Below are 24681 nucleotides of genomic sequence, written 5' to 3'. Positions count from 1 at the left end.
GGCTTTTTAGTTTATTTTTAACTAACAAGTGGAGAAGGTTAAGTGCTTGGAATCTGAGGTACAGACCCTGAGCAGCCAGGAATGGAGGGATTCCTTTACAAAATGTCCTTTGTCTGGAAGCAGACTGCCTTCACCTGCGGAATTTTCAGTGCATTTCAGCCGCTCCTGTATGCCTGATTTGTACGTGCACTTGCGGTTGTCACATTTAGAGTCTGAGAGTGTCTTATGACTCACGAACTCCCAATAAATGGACACTTTATTATTACAAAGGTAATGTCTGTTACTACTAGGACTTACTGCCTAATACAGATATGGCAAACAGTATTTGAAAAATAATTCCGTGTGCCAGTGTCAGTTTGTTGGTCCTGAGTGCCTGAGGGGCTGGGCTGAGGATCCTGAGGCCGGAAAGAGTGCTGTGACTGATGAGTGTTTGCCTTAACTATACAGAATAGGGACATGGAGGCCAATGTATATATTTGCTGTTCTTGGTCGAATTCAAAGATATTTATGTTCAATTCAGTATAAAAAGAATCATTTTATTTACAAGATAAGCGGGAAGAAAGGCATTTTTAGGTAACTTCATTTGAGGCAGTGTGTAACGCCTACATCAGGCCAGGGCTGCTGAGGCCATGTGTGGCCACGATGGACTTGCTTGAGTGTGCCCTAATCCCTGTGTCATATTGCCCTTGCCAGACCCGTACAGGAGGGAAATTTGGGGCAGGCTAACTGGGCTTTCCTTGGTTCCATCTGTAGTAAGCAGAATAGAGCCCCCGAATCTGTGAAGGGGCTTGATGACCTGGCAATGAGAAGGAAAGTTGCAGCTGGAATTAAGGTTGCTACTCGGCTGGCTGTAAGATAAAGGAAATGTCCTGAATGATGGGGGTGGACTCAGTATAATCACAAGGGTCCTTAGAAGTGGAAGAAGGAATCAGAAAACAAACCACAGGGGGCTCCTGGGTGGCTCAGTCGTTAAGCATCTGCCTTCGGCCTAGTGCGTGATCCCGGAGTCCTGGGATCGAGTCCCACATCGGGCTCCTCTGCTGGGAGCCTGCTTCTTCCTCTCCCACTCCCCCTGCTTGTGTTTCTTCTCTCGCTGGCTGCCTCTCTCTCTGTCAAATAAATAAATAAAATCTTTAAAAAAAAAAAAAAGAAAGAAAGAAAACAAACCACAGATGGCTCCAGGAGAAGGGCTCAGTCCAGCTAAGTTTGCTGCCTGGCATGGCTGGCCTCCAAGATGGGGGAAGAGAGCCGCGTGCCGAGGAGTACAGGCGGCCTCTGGAAGCTGGAAGGGGCAAGGAGGCAGGTCCTCCCCTAGAGCTCCCGGAAAGGAAGGCAATCCTCTCTGATTTCAGCCCAGTGAAACCCAGTTCAGATTTTCAAACTACAGAACTGTAAGGTAATACATTTATGTTGTTTTCAGCCACTACATTTGTGGTTATTTTTTTTTACAGCAACAATAGGAAACTAATACAGTATCTAGGTTGCCTCAACATAATAATGGCATCCATTAATATTTAGTGCCTGGCACTGTTGCTGAATATTTTGTAAGCATTGTCTCCACCGGCCCCTACGGTTTTCCTATGTGGTAGGACCGTTATTTATCCCCACTTTACAGATGGACATATACAAGCTGAGTTATCTCAGCTATCTTGCCCAAGGACATAGAGCTAGTCAGAGTCAGAGCCGGGGCTTGAACCCAGTTCTCCAGGACACCAGAGTCCATGCGGGTAACTGCCACCTCTGACTGTGATGTTGACCTGCATTGGTCACTCAGTAGGTGACCAGTGCCCTCACCTCTGTTGCTTGTCTGGCTTCAGTGGCTGCCTTCCTCTGACTTAATGATTGTCCCCTGAATGCAGATGATTCACTAGGCTCCAGCCCTTGTCAGAGTCTTGACTGCCGATCCCCAGGCTTTCTCCTATGTCTGCAGACCACCCTGCCTCTCCTCCCTGCACCCTGCACCATCATACTCTTCCAGCCATGCCTTGCATCCTCTGAGTTTAGCCTGTCTTTAGTATCAGCCTCTGCCTATGATCTTGGCAGCACAGGATGGGGCCAGAAGGCCCTGAAGAGCTACTAGAATTTCCATGTTCGTTGCTGAGCCCACGAATAAAGAACATGATGGGGCTCAGGAAAGCATAGGGTAAATGGGCATGGGGCCTCCAGCTCGGGTCTGGACTGCATCGGCAGAGCCTTGGAGAAGGAGGAGAGAAGCCTGCAGCTCTGTCCATCTAGGACTCGGTGTTCAGGAGCCACTATCCAGAAAATGCCTGCCAAGCCTTGTGTGTGAGTCAGATTTCCACACGTAATTCTATTGTAAAGCATTGGCATTTGTTATCTTAAGATTTCCCCTATGCTTTAATAATTCTTTACTAGGAAATGTAATACATGTGATATTTGAGAATATGTGTGGAAATTCAGATATTAGAGTTAATCCATTAGCATTTATTACTCGTAAGGAGATTGACTTCAAACAAAGTCACTGTTAAGAATAAGTATAGGGGTGCCTGGGTGGCACAGTTGGTTAAGTGTCCGACTCTTGGTTTTGGCTCAGGTTGTGATCTCAGGTCATGATCTCAGGGTTGTGAGATTGAGCCCTGCATCGGGCTCTGTGCTCAGTGGGGAGTCTGCTTAAGACTCTCTCTCCCCCCCCTTGGCCCCTCCACCCCAAAATAAAGAAATAAATCTTTAAAAAAAAGAATAAGTATAAATTGAGTTCTTTTTAAAAAACTGTTCTCTGCTTAGGACTTTAGCTTAGGTATAGAATTTAATAATAAAGACAATAATAATGATAGTAGCAGTAATAGCAGCTAGCATTATTTAGCACTTTTCTCTGGGCTAGGCACTGTGCTAAGCACTTGGCCAGCTTCTCATGTAATACTCACGGGAAACCTATGAGATACATACTACTATTACCACCGTTTTACAGACAGGAAAAGAGAAGCTGAGAGGATTTAAACAACTTGACCCAAGATAATCGTGGGCGAAGAGTTAATGTAACAGCTATCATTTCCCCTTCTGCTCGAGAATTTGACCTTCGGTTGACTTTCCAGCTCTGTTACCCTGGTAACGTGATAAGAGTCAAATGTCAACTATGTTTCTAGGCAACATTGCCTATGATAAAAATGACCCCTAATTGGTTGGTAAATTGCATCTGGAACTGGGAGGAGCTCTATGTGGACTATAAGTACCCGAAAGGGACAGCACACTTTGGGCTTCCCTGAGAGCAGTGACTCCGGCCTGCTCGTGGGGACCCTGGAAGGCTGCCTGGGGAGTGGCCACAAGAGATGCTGCTCCTGTGGGCCCTGAGGCTTCTCACCAGGGTGGCCCCTCCACCTGCCTGACCTGGATCTCCTCACCTTGCCCGTGAACTGCCAGACTGGCACGAAGACTGTCCTCGAGGAGAAATGGCGCCTGGCGCCGTCCTGCTGGCCTGCGTCCTCCTGAACCATCAGGCGGATCTAAAAAGTCTGCTTGGTGTCAGACTGGTGGGTGTCATGGTCCTCCAGCCAGGAGTGGAAGAATCAGAATTGGAACCTGTGCATTTTGACCCTAGTGCCCAAGCCTTTCATCACCCTTCTAGGGTGGCTCAGGGAGGAGAAATTACTAAGGTCACAGGACTGCTATTTAGCAGATCCAGTTAAGACACAATTACAAAGGAAAAAGATCTGTCTGTCACAGGTGGCCCATTTAGTTCCACCTGGTCACAGCACCCAATGTGCTTGGCTCGCAAGTGTCACTGGAAGGTGATGCAGTCCATAGGTGGACAGGGAAGGGTCAGCGTAGGTCATCCTTGGGGGCTGCGCTGTTTTAGTTTTCCCATTGCATTTCTTCTTCTGCTTTTCAAATCTCCTCCCCTCCTCCTTTTTCTCCTTTCTTTTTTCTTAAAAAAAAAAACCCAGCTTTTTATTTTGAACTACTTTTAGACTTAGAGTTGCAAAAATACTAGTGTTCCTGTATGCCTTTCATCCAGGTTTCCCTCATACTAGCTCTGTGTAACCGCAGCATAATCACTAAAGCCAGATCAGCGTTGGTGCAGTACCACCAACTGGGTGACCTCCAGGCCTTGTTCACATTGCACTAATGTTCCCCACCCATAGGTAGGGTGCTAGATGCTGATGGGGTCTTTTCTTAGACGCTTAGCCTACAGAGCATCCCATAATGCATGTGGTTATTTCTCCTTAGTCTCCTCCAACCTGTAAGAGTCCCTCCGTCACTCCTTGTCTTGAGTGCTGATCTCTTATTTTGTAGAAAGCCCCTCAGCTTGGGTGCGTCACATGTTTTCTGTGACTGGACCAAGGTTGTGAATTTTTGGAAGAATACCATAAAAATGGTGTTGTGTCCTCTTCAGTGCATTTTATCAATGGATCCTGGTACTGATATGTTTTATTACTAGGGCTCATTCTTTTTTTCTGTTTAATGCTTTAACCCACAAAACCCCCAGCATATTCAGATGGGGTCATCGTACCAGAGGCAGAAGCCTGCATCCTTACTATGTTCGCACGCCAGGTCCAGCCAGGGCTGCCCTTGCTGCTGCCAGTTTCTTCCACATTTTATTTCTCTAATACTCTCTGTAGCTTCTTTAATTGTGCATCTGCCTCTTGGACGTGGAAATCAGTTCTCTCAAATTGAACTTTGTTAGTGAAAATAGCTAGGCTGTTGCGTGACTGTGTTACCGTTGTCAACAGGGGTGGCTGGTTGTGAAACTTGAGCTCTGGTGTTGCCAGCCAGGGTGGTTTGGTTATTGGTGATTGAAATTGTCCTGACGCTCCTATGTGGAATTTAAGAAACAAAACAGAGGATCATTGGGGAGGGAAGGGAAAAATAAAATGAGATAAAAACAAAGAGGGAGGCAAAGCATAAGAGACTCTTAGCTCTAGGAAATAAGCTGAGGGTTGCTGGCAGGGAAGGGGGTGGGGCATGTGGTACCTGGGTGATGGGCATCAAGGAGGGCACTGGATATAATGAGCACTGGGTGTTACAGGCAACGGAGGAATCACTGAACTCTCCCTCTGAAACTAATAATACACTACATGCTAATTAATTGAATTTAAATAAAAAAAAGAAAAAGAAAAGAAATTGCCCTGGCGCTGCTCTGCCCAGGTTCTTGGAGATGCTGGAAGGCTCCGTGATTTCCTAGAGGGTACAGCACCAGGCCTGTGGAATTTCTCCCTCCCTCCATCTCTAGGGGCGTCTGATCCAAGCAAGTCTCTGCTTTGGGATAGACTCCTCCATGTTTTATTGCTGTGTAAATGAGGAGTTTCAAAAGTCTGGGTCAGGGTCAGGTGGCTAGGGGGTGTGGGGATTGTGGTGAGGGTGGCTACAGGGAGAGTAATACAGGGTCTTTGTCAGGTAGAGGAGGGTCCTATAGAATACACCTTTCTTCCCAATTTTCTAACTCCGTGGGGAAAGTGTTCCCTAAAACCACAGTTCAGTGGGTTGAACAGGAAATCTCAAAGAAGTGGAATTTTTCTGGTCTTTAATTTTTAAAGACTGAATTACATATGAGTTCTTATCAGAAATTTAATTTTTAAAATTAAAACACCTCCAGGTGTGTTTCAGAATCATTTCCGTCACCCTGCTCTCTCTGTGGCTTGGGTTATAGAATTCAGCAGGGACAGGAGAGGTTCCGCATTTGGAACTGCAGAGCTTTGGACTAGAGTATCCAGGTATCTTATAGTCCATGTAACGTGTCTGCTGTGTCAGGAAACAATAAACCGAAAAGTAGCAAAAAGGAATTGGTTTTTCTTCTTCTTTTTTGGATAATATTTACGGTAACACAAACATGATCCAAACCTGGTGCTTCTTTCTATTATTTTTTTCAGTAGGTTAAAAAAACTCAACTATAAAAGGGTGAATGGCGAAAAATCCTTCTCTAGTCCTTGTGCCTCAACTTTTGAGTGCTAGGAAACCACTGATCTTAATTCTTTCCCTCTATTTCCAGAGCTGCTTTGTGTGTATATAAGCAAATACAAAAATAGAGTTTTCTTGGGGGCAATAGATACTATGTTGATTTTCTAAAACATTGTATTTGTTAAAGATTCTGTTTCATCAAGAGTATGCATTTATTTTTTCTTTCTTTTTTTCATTGTCTCAGTTTTTTTTTCTAATTATGTATTATATTACCCTATGAATCCCCTCTGGAACCTGATTATCCTCCCCCTCTCTCCAGAGGTAACCATTACCATGAATTCAACATTTATCCTCCCAGCATGTAATGTTTTATAGGCCTTAAAACTTTATATAAACCATATCATACCAAAAACATCAGTCTGCAACTTTTTCATTCAATGTTATGTGTTTTTTTTTTTATGGTCACAAAATTTATATTTTGATTATCACAGGAGTATGGAAGTTTGCAACAAGGTCCAGTAAGAGTTGTGCTATGTAATAATGTAATGTCAGGTCCCTGGGAAGTTTAAAATCAGTCATTTTTTATAATTAAAAAAAATCAATTAATCTGATAATTGACAGGTGAGCCAGAATTTATTTAAAAATTTTTTTAATAACCTGAAATTATTTTTACTTTGAAAATCTAATTGTACATATTTTTTAATTTTTTTATTATATTATGTTAGTCACCATACAGTACATCCCCGGTTTCCGATGTAAAGTTCGATGATTCATTAGTTGCGTATAACATCCAGTGCACCATGCAATACGTGCCCTCCTTACTACCCATCACCAGCCTATCCCATTCCCCCACCTCCCTCCCCTCTGAAGCCCTCAGTTTGTTTCTCATAGTCCATATTCTCTCATGCTTCATTCCCCTTTCTGATTACCCCCCTTTCTTTATCCCTTTCTTCCCCTACCAATCTTCCTAGTTCTTATGTTCCATAGATGAGAGAGATCATATGATAATTGTCTCTCTCTGCTTGACTTATTTCACTTAGCATTATCTCCTCTAGTGTCGTCCATGTTGCAGCAAATGTTGAGAATTCGTTCTTTCTGATAGCTAAATAATATACCATTGTATATATGGACCACAACTTCTTAATCCAGTCATCTGTTGAAGGGCATCTCGGTTCCTTCCACGCTTTGGCTATTGTGGACAATGCTGCTATGAACATTGGGGTGCATATGGCCCTTCTCTTCACTACGTCTGTATATTTGGGGTAAACACCCAGTAGTGCAATGGCTAGATCATAGGGTAGCTCAATTTTTAACTTTTTAAGGGACCTCCGCACTGTTTTCCAGAGTGGCTGTACCAACTTGCATTCCCACCAACAATGTAGGAGGGATCCCCTTTCTCCAGATCCTCTCCAACACTAATTGTACATATTTGATCATAATTACTTGGATCTTTAAAAGACAAGTGTTAATAAGGTTTTTCTCATTTATGGAAGCCACAGAAGCCATTGTGGATAATTTGGAAGACAAAGAAATGTATAAAATAGAAAATAAAATGTCCAGAATCTATACTATTTCAGAAATAGCTACTATATGCATTTTAATGTATTTCTCTCTAGTCTTTTTTCCTATGTATATGCAAATATTTTGTTTCAAAACAAGTATTATGTCATATAAAGTTTATTATCCTTCACATTACTTCATGACTGTGACCTCTTTTCAGTGACTGTTCTTGGGAAATTGACATAAATAGTTGCATCAAAGTCTTCATACAAATTCACCAGATTTTATTTAGCTGGTTCCCAAAGATCGAAGGGGTAAAGAAATGGCATTATCTGTGTACCCTGATTAAATTCAAACCATTTTTTCTCAAAGTATACTATTCAACTTCAAACTACATTTTTTGCCTAAGCAAATAAGTCCTCAGTAATTGTGTGATATGACTTAGTGAATGCAATCTTTGATAATATCAAAACTTTACTTTTATTTTTTTAAAGATTTTATTTATTTATTTTTTGACAGAGAGAGAGATAGCCAGCGAGAGAGGAAACACAAGCAGGGGGAGTGGGAGAGGAAGAAGCAGGCTCCCAGAGGAGGAGCCTGATGCGGGGCTCGATCCTAGAACTCCGGGATCACGCCCTGAGCCGAAGGCAGACGCTTAACGACTGAGCCACCCAGGCGCCCCTCAAAGCTCTAGTTTTAATACAGGGATGAAAGTTTGCTCCCAAAAAGCATACTTCAGAGCCATAAAATAATAGCACTGTTGGTTACTCACGTTAGGATAGAAGCTACCGTGATACCTGAATGATTTTCACACATGGTTTTGATCTTTGTGGGTTTATGTTTAATAGTGAAAACCAAAGGTCAATGTGCTTCCTCCTTATAAATAATCAAGTCCACGGGTGACCTAGAAATAGAGTTCTTGTGGCTATGCTGTTGAGATGGTACTATTCTGTTGTTGAGATGGAACTATGTTGATAGAAGTGGCTCCAACATGTTCTTTTTTAACTGTTGCATACTGTTCCATTGTTTGAGTAAACCACAGCTTATCTATTCTTTGTTATTCCTGTTTCCCATTGGGTTTTGGTTGTGACAAACAATGCTATGGTTATACATTTAAAATTTAAGCCCATTGTTTCAAATGCAAATGAGCATAATATCTATACCTTTTGAGTCCTGTGGTCCTGGAAAGGGCCTGAGGGTTGTGAATGTTGCTCTCCTTTACACCTCACACTTACAGGGGGTCCTTATTAAGTAGATAGATAGTTGGATGGATGGATCCATGCATGCATGCATGCATGGATGGGAAGATGGATGGATTCATGAATTCTTGAATCTCTTGTTTCAGTATTTCTTGGTTTGTCAAATCTTTTACATCCACCTGTAAAATCTCCTTGCCTGTGTGGAATAACAAGGTATAAACTCTTAGTTTCCTTTTCTTCTAGATGTCGAAATGCTTCAGGCCAGTACATCTAATCCAGTCCCCGGAGATGGTTTCTCTCGGACCACTAAGGACTCTATGATCCGCAAGTTTTTAGAAGGTAATATGCAACTGCGAGCAGGGAAGCAAAAAGAGGGAAAGAGAAACACATGTAAGAACATTGCCTGGTTCCATATGGTGGTTGCTCCATTAAAGGAATGGGCTGCCACGCATACCTGCATATGGCGTGATTGAAGGCACTCCATCCCCGTGAGCCTGCTTCTTCCTCTCCCACTCCCCCTGCTTGTGTTCCCTCTCTCACTGGCTGTCTCTGTCGAATAAATAAATAAAATCTTTAAAAAAAAAAAAGAAAGAAAGAAAGCAGGATGCTAAGAGGATGGGATTCAGGATGGGAGAAGTAGTTTTGACAGTGAAGAGGAAAGAACAGTTTTGAGTAGTGGTAGGTAAACCATAGTCTGGCTAGCTGCCTGTTTTTGTATAAATAAAGTTTTATTGGAACACTTTGTATCCATTGTGGATTTATTGTTGTCTCTGGCTGCTTTCACACTGTAAAAGCAGAATTGAGAACTTGTGTGCATGGGGGCAGGGACCTTAGGAATCACTGTCTCTGGTAGGGTAGCCAGCAGCTCTCCCAGGACACTGATTTTGTTAACATCAGACAAGCCTCTCTAGAATTTCTTCATTCCCTTGTACAAGATGTTCAAAGATGAACAGGTGGGAGCTTCTCCACTTGTTGGAAACTTTCTCGAAGGCAGAGCCTTGGAACTCAGAGCCCCTGGATGAGTTGGGACCCCCCCTGGTTGGTCAGTCCTCTGGATCCAGGACACAAGGAAGCCAAGAGCAGTCTCCCCACAGCTCAGAAAAGATGCAACTAAAAAACTTCTGATAAATCTGGTTTGGAAATCCCATAGGAAGAAGGACCAAGCTTTATTCATTCCTGTATCTCAAACAGGCATTTAATAAAGATTTGTTGACTATGTGGTGCTGGGGAGAAGAAGAAAGTGAGAGGAGAACCCCTGCTATGTGTAGGCACTGAGCTGGGTGCCTTTCCTTTACCGTCTCATTTTGTCCTCACGGTACTCCTGTGAGTAGGTCTCAGAGGGAAATCAGACTCAGAGAGGTTATGCGATGTGCCCGAGGTCACCACAGCTCACGTGTATGAGGGGTGATGGCATACGAAGTCGGGTCTGCTGAGATTCTCAAAGCCAAGGGGCCATTGCACTCGGTCCCAGCACAGAATATTGCAGCCTGTCACCAGGAAGGGGGCAAGGAAAACCTTATGGCTGTGGGACCCCAGGGACAGAGGGGGAGCGGCAAGCTTCTGTCCTGAATCTTCCTGGTTGGTGGAGGGCAGAGTGGGGGCAAAGGTTGCAAAAAAGTGGTAGAGCGTGGAGGTTAAGCACACAAGTTCTGGAGCCAGCTTTCCTGGATGCCAGTCTGGCTCTACGTAACTTGGGGCAAGTTATTTAAATCCCCAAAGGCCCAGTTTCTTCATTTGCAGAATGAGAATAATGAGTGTAGTTATTCCACAGTGTCGTTAGGCAGTCAAAGGAGGTAACGCGGGTTATGTACTTGGAATAGCACTCGGCACAGAGGGAGTGCACAGCCAGGATTTGCTGTGGTCATTTTGATGTGGAGGAGGGGGATGCTGCAGCCGTTGGTGGCGAGGGCTCCTGGCCACCCTTACGCTGCTGCCCAGGCACCAGGGGGTGGTTCCAACTGTCCTTTGACTTTGGCGGCTATGTGCTCTTTTCTCTAGTTTCAGTGGGATGAATAACTGAATCCTAGCAATAAAATTAAGATGCTAGAGTTTAGTGCTCACTCCCCTTTGCTGCATTGCTGGGTACAGATGAAGGTGACATCAATGTTTTCTCAGTTGCTTCACGTGGGGTTCTCAGTGGGTCATACAGGAGACGATCTAGGGGAAGATCTTTGCCAAAGGGCAGTACAGGACAAATAAATTATGGTCACTCTCTCTGTTCCTACAACTGTCAATCACCCAGTTTGTTTGGCCACTGCTTTCAGGCACCTTTCTCTGTGTTTCTAGGTAACAGCATGGGAATGGCCAGTTTGGAGAGGGACCTGCACCACGGTGGTCAGGAGGAAGATGTGTATCACGTGGTGGATGACGATGAGGCCTTTTCCGTGGACCTAGCCAACAGACCCCCCGTCCCGGTGCCCAGGCCAGAGGCCTGTGCTCCTGGCACTCACCACCTGCCTGACAATGAACCGTACATTTCTAAAGGCAAGTGTGGTAGGGAACGATGCTCGGTGGGATCTTCGGAGCTTCTCAGTAAGAATTCCCTGGATCCTCTTAACTTCTGAACCATTGCTCGGGGACTGTCCCCTTCTGAATGGTCTCTAACCAGCCCCAGGAGATGGGGTGAGGGCTAGGGCAGATTTTGGAGCTGGCCCACGGGCCATGATCAGATTCAGTTCTGGCTTTCCTGGATGTGCAGTATGAAGACAGAGAGGTAAACAAGGTTTACCTGTACTCCAAATGGCAAGAACCCTGGTAAATTTTTATCTCCTGAAACTATTATTATTATTAATTTTTAATAGTTGACATTTATTGAAGTCTACCAAGAGTACTCTATCTGGAACATGACATTTAGTCTTTACAATAATGAATTAGGTAAGGGCTGTTATCATCCCATTGTACAGATGAGGAAAACGGAGACTTACAGCGGTCAGTATTACCACGTAGCAGAGCCAGTATTTGAACTCAGGACGTGCGACTCTGCAGTCCTGGCTTTCAGCCACTGTGCTAGGCTCTCTACCTACCTACACTAATACATATTGGTGAGAGTTCGGTTCGGCTTCTTCATTGTGGTCCCTGGGACATCAGTTAGATGCTGACTCATTGTCAGTTTCGCTCTCTTTTAGGGCTTGATTGTATTGATAGGATTCCAAATACTGTAAGAGCTAAGAATTGCCAGATCTGTGTGCCTGACCTCCATTCCATTTTTAATAGTATAAAAAGGTTGTGGAAGGTGTGACAAAATGAGATCACAAATTGGGGAAGGTAGCCCTCAACCAGAGCCCCAGCTACAGGGTGACCAGCTACACGTGAATTTCAGACAAACAGCAAATAATTTCTGTCTCAAATATTGCACTCTTTTTTTTTCTCCCCCAGTTCTGGTTGTGGATTGTTAAACCCGGCAACCCTGCACTGGGTGGGAGTACGGCTGAGGGACGTTATGGATAGCCAGGTGCTCTCCGTGCTTGTGTTTTACCGTCCCCTCGGGTAACATCTCCTGCGGCATGTGTAGCAGACATTATGGGTACTCTGCCCACATCCCCCAGCTCTGTATATTTCTGTGCCCACTGGCTGCACCCTGCCCGTCAGGACCCGTGTCTCTTAGTCTGACCGCTTTCGTTGGCAGCCGGAGCCTCCTCTGTGCTTTGGCAAGCCAGGCTGGAAGAGTTGGGGGATTAATACCCCTGAGCCCCAGCAGCCAGTGACGGATGGGCTGGTGGCTGAGTACCCCAGCATTCCTGCCCTTCTGCTGGGAGAACTCCGAGGTGCGGGTTCTGCATTGCCTTCCAGAGCTCCCCAGCTTGCCCACCCAGGTAACTTTACTGGATACGCACCCTGTGTGGCTTTATCCACTTCCCTGCCTCACCTCCATCACTCCCCATGTTGACTCCTTGCACCTGGATCCTTGTCCCTAGGGCTGCTTCTAAGGGAACCTAAGTGAAGAAGCATGTGAATATATATTGATAATTCTTAAATGGCAGGAGAGTGTTAGTGTTATGGCTCACTGTGGGGAGCTGGGAAAGGGGCCTGGGTGATTCCTAAAGATCCCTGAAGGACTTGCTGGGCAACTGGGGAAGCAAAGGAAAGAGAGACAGGAGATGACAAGAAGGGCAGTGGTCTGGAGGCCAGAACCCCTGGGTTCGTGTCCCAGCCTTTGCATTTCCCAGCCTGGGACGTGAGGTCAGTTGTTTCATTCTCTTTAGCTTTCCTTTCCTCATCTGTAAAATGGGTCTCATAATGATACACGTATACAACAATGCATGTATCATAATAATACCTAAAATACTCTGCAGAGCCTGATTGTGAGGGCCAGATGGGAGAATATATTTATAAACTGTGGTGCACCGTGCAGGTATCAGTCGTGTTAACCCGTGTGCCGAAGTACTGCTGAGCTCTTGGCACCTGTCCCAGGGTTTCGCTAATGTTGAGTGCTTCCTTGTGCCAGGCACTGTTCTAAGCACTTTCCATGTATTAACTCATGTAATCATCACAACAACCTGGGGGGGAAGGTACTATTAATCATCATCATTCTAGAGATAAGAAAACTGAGGCCGAGACAAGCCGAGCCTCTTGTCCAAGATCACGTGGCTCCCAAGTGGCCAAGGCAGGATTTGAATCCAGCGAGTCTTCTCCGGAGTCCAGGGAGCCTTAATCCCTATGCATTCCTACCACCAAGTGAGCATTTGTCACTTCTCCGTTTTCCTGTTAGTTTTGGTGGGTCTGTTGCTCATGACTGACTTCATCTAAGTCCCTTCGGAGCTGTGCATGCCTGTATAAGCCCCACTGCTCCAAGTTCTGTCTTATGGCACCCACTGATGTATTAAGTGGCCCTTCCTTTAATTCTCCAGCTTGGAGGTATTCCAGTATTCTGGGGTCTAGCTCACGTCCTTGGTCACATTATCCTCTTCTGTAATGATCAATCGCGTCCTCTGGCGGGCTTTGTCTTTCTGGCGTTGAGACCTAATCTGTTGGGGCTGTCTTCATTCCATAATCCTGTTGCCTCCTACTGGAGGTGTGATTTATAGAACTGCATGCAGTGGCCCAAAATGTGATCCATCATTACCATTTTTGTATAAGATTTTGGTAATTTTTCTAGTAAATATCTAAAATGTTATAAAGCCCCTTAGAAAGAAATCCGATTCGGCTTTTACCTAGAATATTCTTTGTCTCATAGTTTTTGCAGAAAAAAGTCAAGACCGGCCTGGGAATTTTTACGTTTCCTCAGAGAGCATCAGGAAAGGTAAGCACCATGTGCTCAGCTTCCTTTCGTTTGACCTTAACTTCCAGGCGGTAGAAGTGTTCATGTTTCAGAGATTTTCAAGGGTAGCGACTCCTTAGCATTGAAACACAGAGAGGTCCAGAGGACACCTTAGGTGGTGCTGAACTGATGGTAAGGGGAGAAGAGAAGAGATTGGGGCGCCCTAGGATAGTGTACGAATTGATCATACCAAGAACTGTGAACACACTAGAACGTGTCTGCAACAGCACACAAAACAGTGTAAATAGTGAGATTCATGCCAGCAGGATGAAAGTGGGCGGCCTGGCACGGAGGATTTACCTAAGGATACAGCCCTACCATGCTATTTACTTACCCTATCTGTACTAGCTAAACGACACTTTCATTCAGCTTTTATTTAAGAGACATTTTGCTTGCGGTTGGGTAACATTTTTCTTCCTTTTTTTTCCCTCCTCAAAAGACTTTTTGAGGAAGTGTGAGGAGATAAGCACTCCTTTTTTCTTTATTAATTTCCTCGTACTAAAGAGAGACATTCAATATTATCCCATCGATGATTCTTTTGAAAAGGAGATACGACACCATCTAAGCTTTGGAAGGCATCTCAAGGACTTGGGTGGTAGGAGAGTGGAATTGATTGGTATATGCATTTTGTTTTCTCCTCACACCCCATCTTCCAGCACAATTAAAGACAGCCTTGAAGAAGGCAAATCTGGGAGAAAGGTTTGTGGGTGCGTATCGACAGATGAGTGAATGGTTGGGAAGAATGACAGATGGACTTCTTTGAAGTCATCTCTCTTTTTTCTTCTTGCTCTCTCCCTAAATCACAATGCCCAGATGGGGATCCTGCTAGAGAAATTTAGAATCAGAGATAGCCCTACATGAAATGAGCAGTAAAATGTCAAGTTGTCCTCATAAGCCCCAATGGCCCCATTGTGTCTTCAAGGAGCTCATTCTCCACAGAACTTAGTGGAGTCACAGCCTGGAGAAAGAGAGGGGTTGCCTTCATATTTCCTGAGACTCTCCAAAACAGGGAACCATGAATCTGTAATATGGAGGAGAGGTTGGGAGAGGAACAACCCAAGGAGAGCCACTTAGGACCCAGCACCTGATCTATGCCTGGTAACAGTGGAGCTGGATCATGGTTCCGTTGACATTCCAGTCTTCTCGGGCATTTCATGTCCATGGGTCCACGGTCATGGTGCCCATGCTGCTCAGGTGCAGGGAGGACAGTAAAGGGCTGGAGTGTGTTGGGGAAAGCGTCCTGCCTAGAATTGTTCTGTATATTCTCTTCTGAGAGTGGATTTTAGTCTAAAGCAGTGGTTTTCAACTAGAGGTGATTTCTCCTCTCCCTGCACTGCCTCTCAGAGGATACTTGCAATGTTTGGGATGTTTGCAGGTGTTATAGCTGAGGCAGGGGATGCTATTGACATCTAGGGGGTAGAGGCCAGGGTGAGGCTGCACATCCTACAGCATACAAGACGGCCCCCCAGCAACAAAGAACTCGCCAGTCCAGGATGTCAGTAATGTCTACATTGAGAAATGCTAGTCTTGATGGCTTCTCAATAATTCAGGGTTGGGGGTTCTGTTGACTTGTCCAGTGGCTGCTGTTCATACCTCCTAAAATGCTATGGCCTTGTCTACTTTAGTGTAACAGGCTTTGAAATTATTAGCTGCTTCCCTTTCTCTGATTCAATGTCATATGCCCCCTTCTCCGTTCCACATCTAATTGTTCTTTTGAAACGCGTCCTCTTGAGCCCATGACCGGCCTCATTAACCCCACTCGCCTGCCTGCCCTCCTCAGCCGGGGAGCTGTCACACTGAGTGCTGCCATCCTTTCCAGAGCCTCTCGTCAGACCGTGGAGGGACAGGCCCCAGTCGAGTATATATGACCCTTTTGCTGGGATGAAAACGCCAGGCCAGCGGCAGCTGATTACCCTGCAGGAGCAGGTGAAGCTGGGCATCGTCAACGTGGACGAGGCTGTGCTCCACTTCAAAGAGTGGCAGCTCAACCAGAAGAAGAGGTCGGAGTCCTTCCGCTTCCAGCAGGTAAGGCTCTGTCTGGTGTGTTTCATGTCCGTTTCTCCTCTGGGCCCAGTGGAGGGCTGGGTCCACGCTGTCTTGTGTGCTGCTGTACCTGAGCTCCTGTGACCAGGCTTGTGACTGGTTTTTTGAGTGTCATTGTGAATCGATGTGTATGTCTGTCTGTCACCTGTCGTCTGTGACCACGTGGCTCCCCAGCCAAGAGCTGGATGGCTTTGCTGGTTGTCGTGAGGCTAGAGATCAGGAACAAAGACTCACCTGTCAACCCTAATTTTTCAGCTGCCGCTTCCCTCTGCATGTGGCCCTCTACTTTTGCTTTCCGGCTGTTTTTCTTTTCAGAGCCCTTCTCTCCACTCCTAGTGCCAGCACTCCCACAGAACTATCACACCTTTGAACTCAGAGAACTTGGACAGTTCCCAAGAAATATGATTCAGACAACAAAACAAGTCGCAGACCTAAAACCATCCAAGTTAGAGCATACTCACACACAAACTATATGTCTGTGGGCATGTATACAAAGGCAGAGACAAAGGTCAGGAGAGGCTACCCCATGGCCATCCCAAGGGTGACCACTCAGGAGATGGGGTTTGAAGCATATTCGTGGTCCAGCTGCTTCATATTAGAAAGAAATAGCTGTGCCTACAGTGTTAGGAGACATATCCAAGACCACTTACCCAGTAAGTGGTGGGAAAGGCAGGACCAGAATGGTTGCTTTTTCTCTCCACCTCCCCATGGTGCTTCCCAGAAAGTGTGTCCTCAGAAGACCTGACACACCTGCTGTTGGGGGGAGGGGCAGTGGGAGCAGCACCCATCTACGGCTGAGACGGAAGTCCTGGCTCCTTAGAGTGGGAGTAGGTGGTGACAAGTGGGGAAGTGAGTCACTGACAGCTGTGCCAGCTGTCTACTAAAAATGCTCAGCGTTGAATGGACCCAATCTCTTCTACTGCTCCCAGCATGCATGCAAGAGAAGGACCATTGTTCCCATTTTACAGACTTCGGAGGTTTGGAGAGGTAGAGAGGCAGAGTCAGGATTCAGATGAGCTCCCCTTCTCATGCCAGAGCTTGTGTGCCCTTCACTACACTTTCTGCCTTCTGAGTGCTCCCTGCAAGAGGGTCCCCTGCTCTGCCTGCCTGCCTTCCTCCTCCTGGGGATCTGATGGTGAGATGGCACTCTAGTGCTGACGGGAACCTAGGGTCCTCCTCATTGAGGAGATGCAGGGAAGCTGTGGTCCTGCGGGGACAGCCTGGCTCTGGGCAAACACTGGTTTTCTTTCTCCCGGCCGGGTCACGTGCCCACGTAGCACTGTAGTTAAGAGCAGCCAGGGCCCTGGGGTCAGGCAGCCCGAGTTACATCCTTGTTCTGTCACTTGGGGCTGGATGACCTCGGCCTCTGTGTACCTCTGTTTCCCATCTCAAATGTGAAGGGAGATGTAAAGCACGTAAAGGACTCAGCATGCCCGAGTAAACGCATAACAAATGTTAGCTGTATCCAAGAGGCTTCTCCTGGTCCCATGAACTTGCCCAGAACTCTTGGGTGTGGCAGACAACGGGGGCTCATATTGGACATGGCAGGGAATCCCAGACACTGGGAGCTGACACTACTCTGTGCCCCGAGGGCCTCTTGGTATTTCTAGAGCATCCCCCATCCAGGGACCGGTGGGTGTGAAGACTGTTCAGGGGCTGCCCCATCTTCCCTTTCCTCCACACCTCTGTCCACTTCTCTGTCTCCTTCCCTTCCCTTCCCCATGAGTGGACACCACCCAGGTTCCCTTCAGGTCCTTCTCTGTGTAGGTGACTCTTGAGTCCCTGTCCCCTTTCTGGTCCCACCTTTGCAGCCACCAGCTGGGTGTGTCCTGCTGAGCTGCCCATGACTCACAGCATGTCCAGCAACAAATCGTGTCTTGAGGCTGCTTCCCTTTCCCGGCTCCCTGTTTCTGTCCACCGCACTGTTATCTTCCAGACACTGAGGTTGAGGCTTTCCATCCCTTGGGCTCTTCTCCCTCACTCCCCCCATCCAGCCAGCTGCATGTCTTGCCTGGTCTTGCTCTCTGATGTCCTTCCTCTTGCATCTGCTCCTTCCTGTCCATTCCCCCAGTGCCAGCTTCTGTCACCTTCACGTGCCTGCCACATAGTCTCTGGGTGGATCTCCTTGCTGCCGACTCCTCCCGCCTCCACTGTCAGACCTTAAAGCTGTGTCCAGCCCACACCTTCCAGTGTTTCCCTGCTGCTTCCTGGACCCAGCTCAGTCTCAGCTATAGTCGCAGTCCAAACACCCGTCCCAGTCCAGCTTATCGTGACTTCCTCATGGGACCCTTCTGGATGTCTAGACGTTAGTCCCTGGGGCATTTTCTCTCAGGTGTTCAGACATTTTGAGGTAGTTGTTACTGACTAAAATAGCAACAATTTCGGCCGTCGCATGTCTGTTCAACATTTGTTCAATGACTGTGATAGACCCAACTGCACAGTTTCGGAAAGCTATAAAGCCTGGTGTCTTGCCCTTTGAGAGTGTGCAGTCTCTCTGAAGAGACAACACACACACCCCCAGAGCCACACACATGCACAGATGCACTGGTCCCGGCAGCATAGCTCAGTGCCAGGTGGCGTGTGTAGTCACTAAGGACTGGAACAGTCTTGGAGAGGTTTAAGGCAGAAGATGGACCTTGACCCAGACCTGGAACAGGCTCATGGGGAGGAATCATTGCCCCTCACGGTCAGAGGAATGGGATGAAAACAGTCTCAGAGGCAGACACGTGCATGGAGTGTCTGCAAACACGAATGGGACTGGCTTGGTTAAAGGAGCCTGCAAGGAGGAGGGCAGGGTCTTATAAGGCTGGGAAGGAGCTGGGAACCAGAGGGGAGGGGAGATGCTTTGTTGTAGGAAAGGGGTCTTCTCGTCAGGCACAACTTCTCGGAGTACTTGAATTTCTCTGGGGGCTGATTACAGATGCACTCAGCCTCATTTGCATATTGGAGATGTTATTGCAATGGGATGAATCTTGCAAACAGCATAAAATCTGAAAGAAACTCTTCATGCCCAGAGGGTATATTTCTCGTATATACTTTTAAAAATGAATTAAATTTTTTCCAGGAAAATCTTAAACGACTAAGAGACAGCATCACCCGAAGACAGAGAGAGAAGCAAAAATCAGGAAAGCAGGCAGGTATGTAACTTCTTGGGGGGCTGCATTGTTGGGGGCTGTTGGGATCTGTTGTCCCTAAGTCTCCTTTCTGCTGTGGCCTGAGTGGGCAGAGTGCTTGCCCAGTGCCTGTCACCCTGTTTACAGATCTGGGTGCCCCACTGTACTATGAGGTTCTTTTGGGCAATGGCTTTGTCTTGTTTGTTCTTTTTTTTTTTTTTTTTTTTTGAGAGAAAGAGAGTGTGTGGGGCATGGGAGGACTGAGGGAGAGGGAGAGAGAATCCTAAGCAGGCTCCACGCTCAGTGCAGATCCTGGTGCAGAGCTCCATCCTTCGACCCTGAGATCATGACCTGAGCCGAAACCAAGAGTCAGATGCTTAAGCGACTGAGCCACCCAGGCGCCCCTGTCTTGTTTATTGTGTATCTCTAGCACCTGGCACATAAGACATGTCAGCCAGTGAGTGAATGGATTGACCTCTGCATCTCCCATCCTTTCACTCAAAGAGGGTGATAAAACTTTTTCCTCAGGCACCTGACTCTCCCTTTGGCATTTAGGAAGACATGTTTTTTGAGCAGAGAAAGGAGAAAAATCTCATGCACATAGGCTCTGTTTCTGATTGAAGCAGGGAATGGCATGATTGGTGTCCACACCACACGGTGTTTCAGAAGCCAGGACTCAGGGGTAGCAGGGCTCCTGCCATGTGGAGCAGGGGGTCCAATAGCAGGGCCATATATTCCAGTTGTGTTCACTGAGGACCAGGCTTCTCAGCACCACTAGCCCTGCACAGTGAGGGGCATTTGCCTACATTGCATATTTCTACTGAAAGCCTCCGGCATGGTGGGTCTCTATGATTTATTTTGGCCAGCCCATACCAAGTAGAGCTGGCAATAAAAGGCTTTCAGAAACTCTTGAATCTTGAGTAGAGACCCATTAAATAAAGGAATAAGTTTGTGTATAACTTCCATGGTCTGTCTCCAGCTGCCATCAATAACCTGACTTCTCATGACGCTGGCCAGGTAGGTGACACCCCAGTGTCTAAAAATGACATCTTCCTTCCACAGGCCCCTTGCTCATGCCTTTTCTTTCTCACCTGTATGAAAACTTCTGGGCTGCAAGACCCAGCCAGGCAGCCCTGGCCAGTGAGGCCTTCCTGGGCCATGCTAGGCCACTGCACTCCTTCCCCACTTGAGCATTTATAGGACCTACTATCCTTCCATTCATCTGCCACTTCTCTTTTGCTGCCTCTGATTGCTATTACTTCATTCCTGTATTCAAACCATCAGCAATTCCCAGAGGTTCTGCCTTCAGAATGCATCTTAGATCTGATTATTTCTGACTATCTCCCCTGCCACAGCTGCAGGCAAGCCGCCATCATCTATTCCCGGATGAACAAGGAGCCTCATCAATTGTCGCCCCATGTCCACTCTCACTTCTCTACAGTTAGTCCTCCAGCCTGCAGCCAAAGACCTTTTAAAAATAAAGAAATCAGATCGTGCAGTCCCTTGCTCAAGACCCTCCAGGGGCTCTGATCCCACCAGAGTAAAATCACACTCCTCACTGTGGCCTGAGAGGCCATATGTGGTCTCACCCCTGAGCTCACCTCCGCTTTCCCCTTAACCTGTGCTCTAGTCTCAAAGGACTCCTTTTTTGCTCCTCTAACAAATCAAGAGCAGCCCTCCCCAGGGCCTTTGCACTTGTCCCCCTCCACTTTCCCCACGTCTTCACTGACTGGCTCTTTCCTCCTTCAGAGTTTGGCTGTAAGGAGGAAAGGCCTTCTCCACATTCCCTCCAGAGCGGCCCTCTGTGACTCACTGTGCTTTGCCCATGCTCTTTTCACATATCACAGACTGGAATTATCTTATGTGCCTGTTCTCATGGTTATTTTCTGGCCCATCCCCCCACCGCCACCTACCGTAAGCTCCATGAGGGCAGGAGCTTGACTGTTCTGTGCTTTGCTAAATCCCCAGCATGTAGGACAGTACATTGATTGGGCTCAAGGAATCTCTGTCGGAATAAAATGTGTGGTAACACTATTCATTCATTCCACAAGCACTTAACTGGGCTCCAGGCTGTCTGCCAGACATAGAGACCCATAAGGCATGATCTTCACCATTGGGTAGTTTATGCGTTAGTCTTTTATTTGTGTAGGTCTGGTTTTCCCAGCTGGAGCCTGCCCAACAATGCCTAGCACAGTGTTTTGCATGTGGTTCTAGCCTAGTGAACATTAATGATTTTGACCGTTTGGGAAAAGAGGCATACAGAGGTTATAACCATAGCAGAAGGTCAGAGAGGTCATCCTAAAATGTCTGCTTGGGTGGCTAGATGTTAAATGTATGATTCCACTACCCAGGCTCACACGTTTGCCCTCCTGGCTGAAGGGAGGAGAAAGAAGAGAAGGCAAAAAATCTGGTTGAAGACCTGCGTAGTCATCTTAGGGTCAGACAATCGGTTCTAGGTGGGAAAAGGGAGGAGGTGCTTTCTAAAACTAGCGCACATGAGCCCAAAGATAGAAGCCTGGATTAAATGAAACATTTCATGCTTTTACACATAGGCAGCCTCAAAAAAGCTGCGATTTGGTGGTGCATGAGTGTTTGGGGGCCGGGGAGTTGTAGTGTTGGAGTTGTGAGTGCTGGGCCGCCGGGGCTCCGGAACTGAGCCCACTGGGTGTCATCACACCTTTTCCACCCAACCAGTGGAGATATTGAAGCAAGACACACACACGTGCTGGGGAGTAAAGGGTACAGACATGTGCCCTGGGGCCATCAGAGTTGGGGTCAAGTTCCTAGCCGCTGCTCACCCCTAACTAGCTGGGAACCATGGACAAGATCGGTCCCCCAACTGAGCCTCAGTCCTCATCCGCGAAGTGGTGCAAATAAAAGTGCCTCCCCCATTAGGGTTTCTGTGAGGATCGAACAAGTTAGGGCTGAGAACTGGGGCTTCGCACGGTGCCTGGCACATAGAAGCACTCTACAACCCGGCCACCCAGACGGCAGCTGGTGTCCTCTCAGGCAGGGCCTCCCAGAGTGCATGTACTCAGCTGGGACTCGCCATCCAGGCTCCAGCCCTGGAATCCTGGGTTTTGGAACATTATGCAAAGTTCACCCAAAGCTAATCAGGCTCTGAATAAGTGATACCCAGCAGCGTCTCTCCAGTAGAATGGTCAAGGTCTACATTTTTTCAAAGGAACCTGGTTAAATACCCTTGCTCCCCTTCCCCTCTACTCTTCAAGAGGAAGACCCTCTGACTAGGACTTTTATCGGGAGGTGTTAAGTATTTTTACTTTTTACATTAGGGGCTTTAATTAATGTCATAACTATTAGAAAATTAAACCATATCTAATTTGACACTAAGAATAACTGGGGACCACAAGCAACCCCACCATAGGGAGAATGTTCTACCCATCAGTTGCCTTTCGTTTTCATTTTTTTAAAGATTTATTTGAGAAAGAGAGAGAGAGCACAGTGGGCAGAGGCAATGGGAGGCGGGGAGGGAGTCCCAAGTAGACTGTGCTCGTGTGAAGCCTGATGCAGGGCTCGATCTCACAACCCTGAGATCAGGCCCTGAGCTGAAACCAAGAGTCACGCTTAACTGACAGCCCCACCCAGGTGCCCCTTGTTTTTGTTTTTTTATTGTGGTAAAATACACGTAACATATCATTGGGCCTAAATGTACAATTCAGTGGTGTTAAATACATCTACAATATCATGCAACCATTACCACGATCCATTTCTAGAACTTTTTCTTCCCTGACAAGGATTTGAGAGCAAATAGCTGACATGGGCGATGATCCCAGGGAACACAGGGAGGAGGGAAGTGAGAGAGGGAGAGAGAGGTGGTCAGCAAGGTGCCATTACCACTATGGAGACTGGAGCTTCTTGTCCCTGGAGACTCTGGGAGTCAATGGACAGCACCTCGAAAGGGGCCAGAGAGCTGGGGCATTTCTTCTCCAGCTCCCGTGTCTGGGTGAGGCCCACTGGGGGAGAGGTGCTTGTCATCTAGGTATCAGAGAAAGCCTCAGGCAGTCTGGAAGTTGGACCCTATCCTCCATGGGGAGACCCAAGGGCATCAGATCATCTGCCAAACAGTGGGCATCCTTGATGGTTGACCAAATATGGCATTTTACTTAGCTCCATAAAATGTGATTATGTATTTAGTAGCATACTAACTTGTAATGGGCTATTTCACCCTGAGTAGCCCCAGCGCTGCTTAAGTGTGCTTGTGGGAGTAAAGGGTAGGCACTGGGGGTAGGGTAGGAGAAAGCGGGGGAAGAGATTAGGATTGTGACAGGTGTAGGGCAACCTACTCTGCTTTGACCATTGTAGCTCCTTTAAAAAAAAATCTGTTTTCCACATTGAGCTTCTGTTTTCACCAGAGGAAAGAAATCTGCTTCCCCAGGCACCTGTGTGGCTCAGTTGATTAAGCGTTTGCCTTGAGCCCAGGTCATGATCCCAGGTCCTGGGGTCGAGTCCTGCATCAGGCTCCCTGCTCAGCGGGGAGTCTGCTGCTTTCTCTGCCCCTCCGCCCACTTGTTCTCTCAATCTCTCACTCTCTCTCTTTCTCTCTCAAATAAATAAATATAATCTGTAAAAAAAAAACCTGCTTCCTCCCCACCCCCGCCAAAAAGAGAAAGAAAAAGAAAAGCATTTAGAAACCATTGACACAGGGTAACATCAATCTGTAGGAGAATTAGGGTTGACAAATGGCATTTCTACTTAAGGTCCTTTTCTAGGAACAGAGCCCATTCTAAACATAAGGGCTGACTCTGTTCATTTAGAAATCTCATTTGCCTTAGGAAAGAAAAATGATAACTATTTTTCTTTAATTTGGGTTAGCATACCAAGGATAATTAAAAAGTAAGATTCTGTTCATAATAACGTGCTAGTCTTTCTTCAGCCTTGGGGAGTTGTTTTGTTTTTGCTGGGATGGTGCAGAACTTTAATGGTGTAGCTCAGAGGGGCTGGCATGGCCTGTGACTTGTTGAACACCCCCAAAGAAGACAGTCCGGATTTGCGTTCTGGGTGTGTCTGGGGCTCATCTGGGGCAGGACCAGGAGGAGCAGCCCAGGGGCCAGGCAGCCTGGGCTCCCATCCCTCCACTCAAATCACTGCATCACTTTATGATCCAGGACAATCCTTTTAACCACTCTGTGCCTCAGTTTCCTCATCCCTGTTTGTACCTGACTCAACTTCACGGGGAAGAAGTAAAGTTCAGGGGAGGTGTAATGACCCATGTGGACACACTCTGGGAGAAGTACCATGCGATACACTGCTGGTTACTATGCGTGGCATTCTTTCTTTCAAGAGTATCAGGATTTTATAGACATGTAGACTGGCTTTACTTGATTTTTTTGAGCTTTTGACTCCCCATGTTTTTTTCCTGTGTATTTTACTTTCCTTCCTCATCGAACCAGTTGAGGGTAGAAAATTGCTGCATTGAAGTGAATTAAGCAGATAGGAACCTCCCTTTAAGAGAGTGTTGTTAAAAAAAAAATACTAGGTCAAAGCTGAGGGAAAAAAAAAATAAAAGGATGATGCCTGTTTGGGCCCCGAGACACTCTGGGCTCACACCCACGTGCAGGTACAGCCAGCCAGCATCTGCCCATGTGGCTCCAGGCTCAGGTGGCTGCTTGCTCTGCTCTGTCGGTCGTAGCGAGGCGCGCCGGAGGGTGTGAGAAAGATCTGTGTCACACGGAGACCTAGAAAGCTGGTTTAATAC

The 24681-nt window shown here is 46.8% G+C and overlaps 1 protein-coding gene across 5 annotated transcripts in view; it reads left to right on the top strand.

The window, feature by feature from the left end:
- The window catches only part of PIK3AP1 (phosphoinositide-3-kinase adaptor protein 1), a 114456-nt gene that overhangs the window by 71835 nt on the left and 17940 nt on the right, over nucleotides 1–24681 (top strand). For 4 of the 5 annotated variants that reach the window (XM_034663055.1, XM_034663053.1, XM_034663058.1 and 1 more), the window contains 6 exons: nucleotides 8796–8891; nucleotides 10839–11036; nucleotides 13086–13226; nucleotides 13726–13791; nucleotides 15629–15834; nucleotides 18917–18989. In XM_034663055.1, the coding sequence (XP_034518946.1) occupies nucleotides 8796–8891; nucleotides 10839–11036; nucleotides 13086–13226; nucleotides 13726–13791; nucleotides 15629–15834; nucleotides 18917–18989 (780 nt within the window). The remainder of the gene's footprint in view (nucleotides 1–8795; nucleotides 8892–10838; nucleotides 11037–13085; nucleotides 13227–13725; nucleotides 13792–15628; nucleotides 15835–18916; nucleotides 18990–24681) is intronic. The other variant, XM_034663054.1, reaches the window with a different exon arrangement.

The sequence above is a fragment of the Ailuropoda melanoleuca genome, chromosome 6 (assembly GCF_002007445.2).
Source record: "Ailuropoda melanoleuca isolate Jingjing chromosome 6, ASM200744v2, whole genome shotgun sequence".
In the NCBI taxonomy this organism is placed as follows: domain Eukaryota; kingdom Metazoa; phylum Chordata; class Mammalia; order Carnivora; family Ursidae; genus Ailuropoda; species Ailuropoda melanoleuca.
The sequence above is the reverse complement of the archived record's forward strand: the minus strand, read 5'-3'. Positions and strand labels throughout refer to the sequence as shown.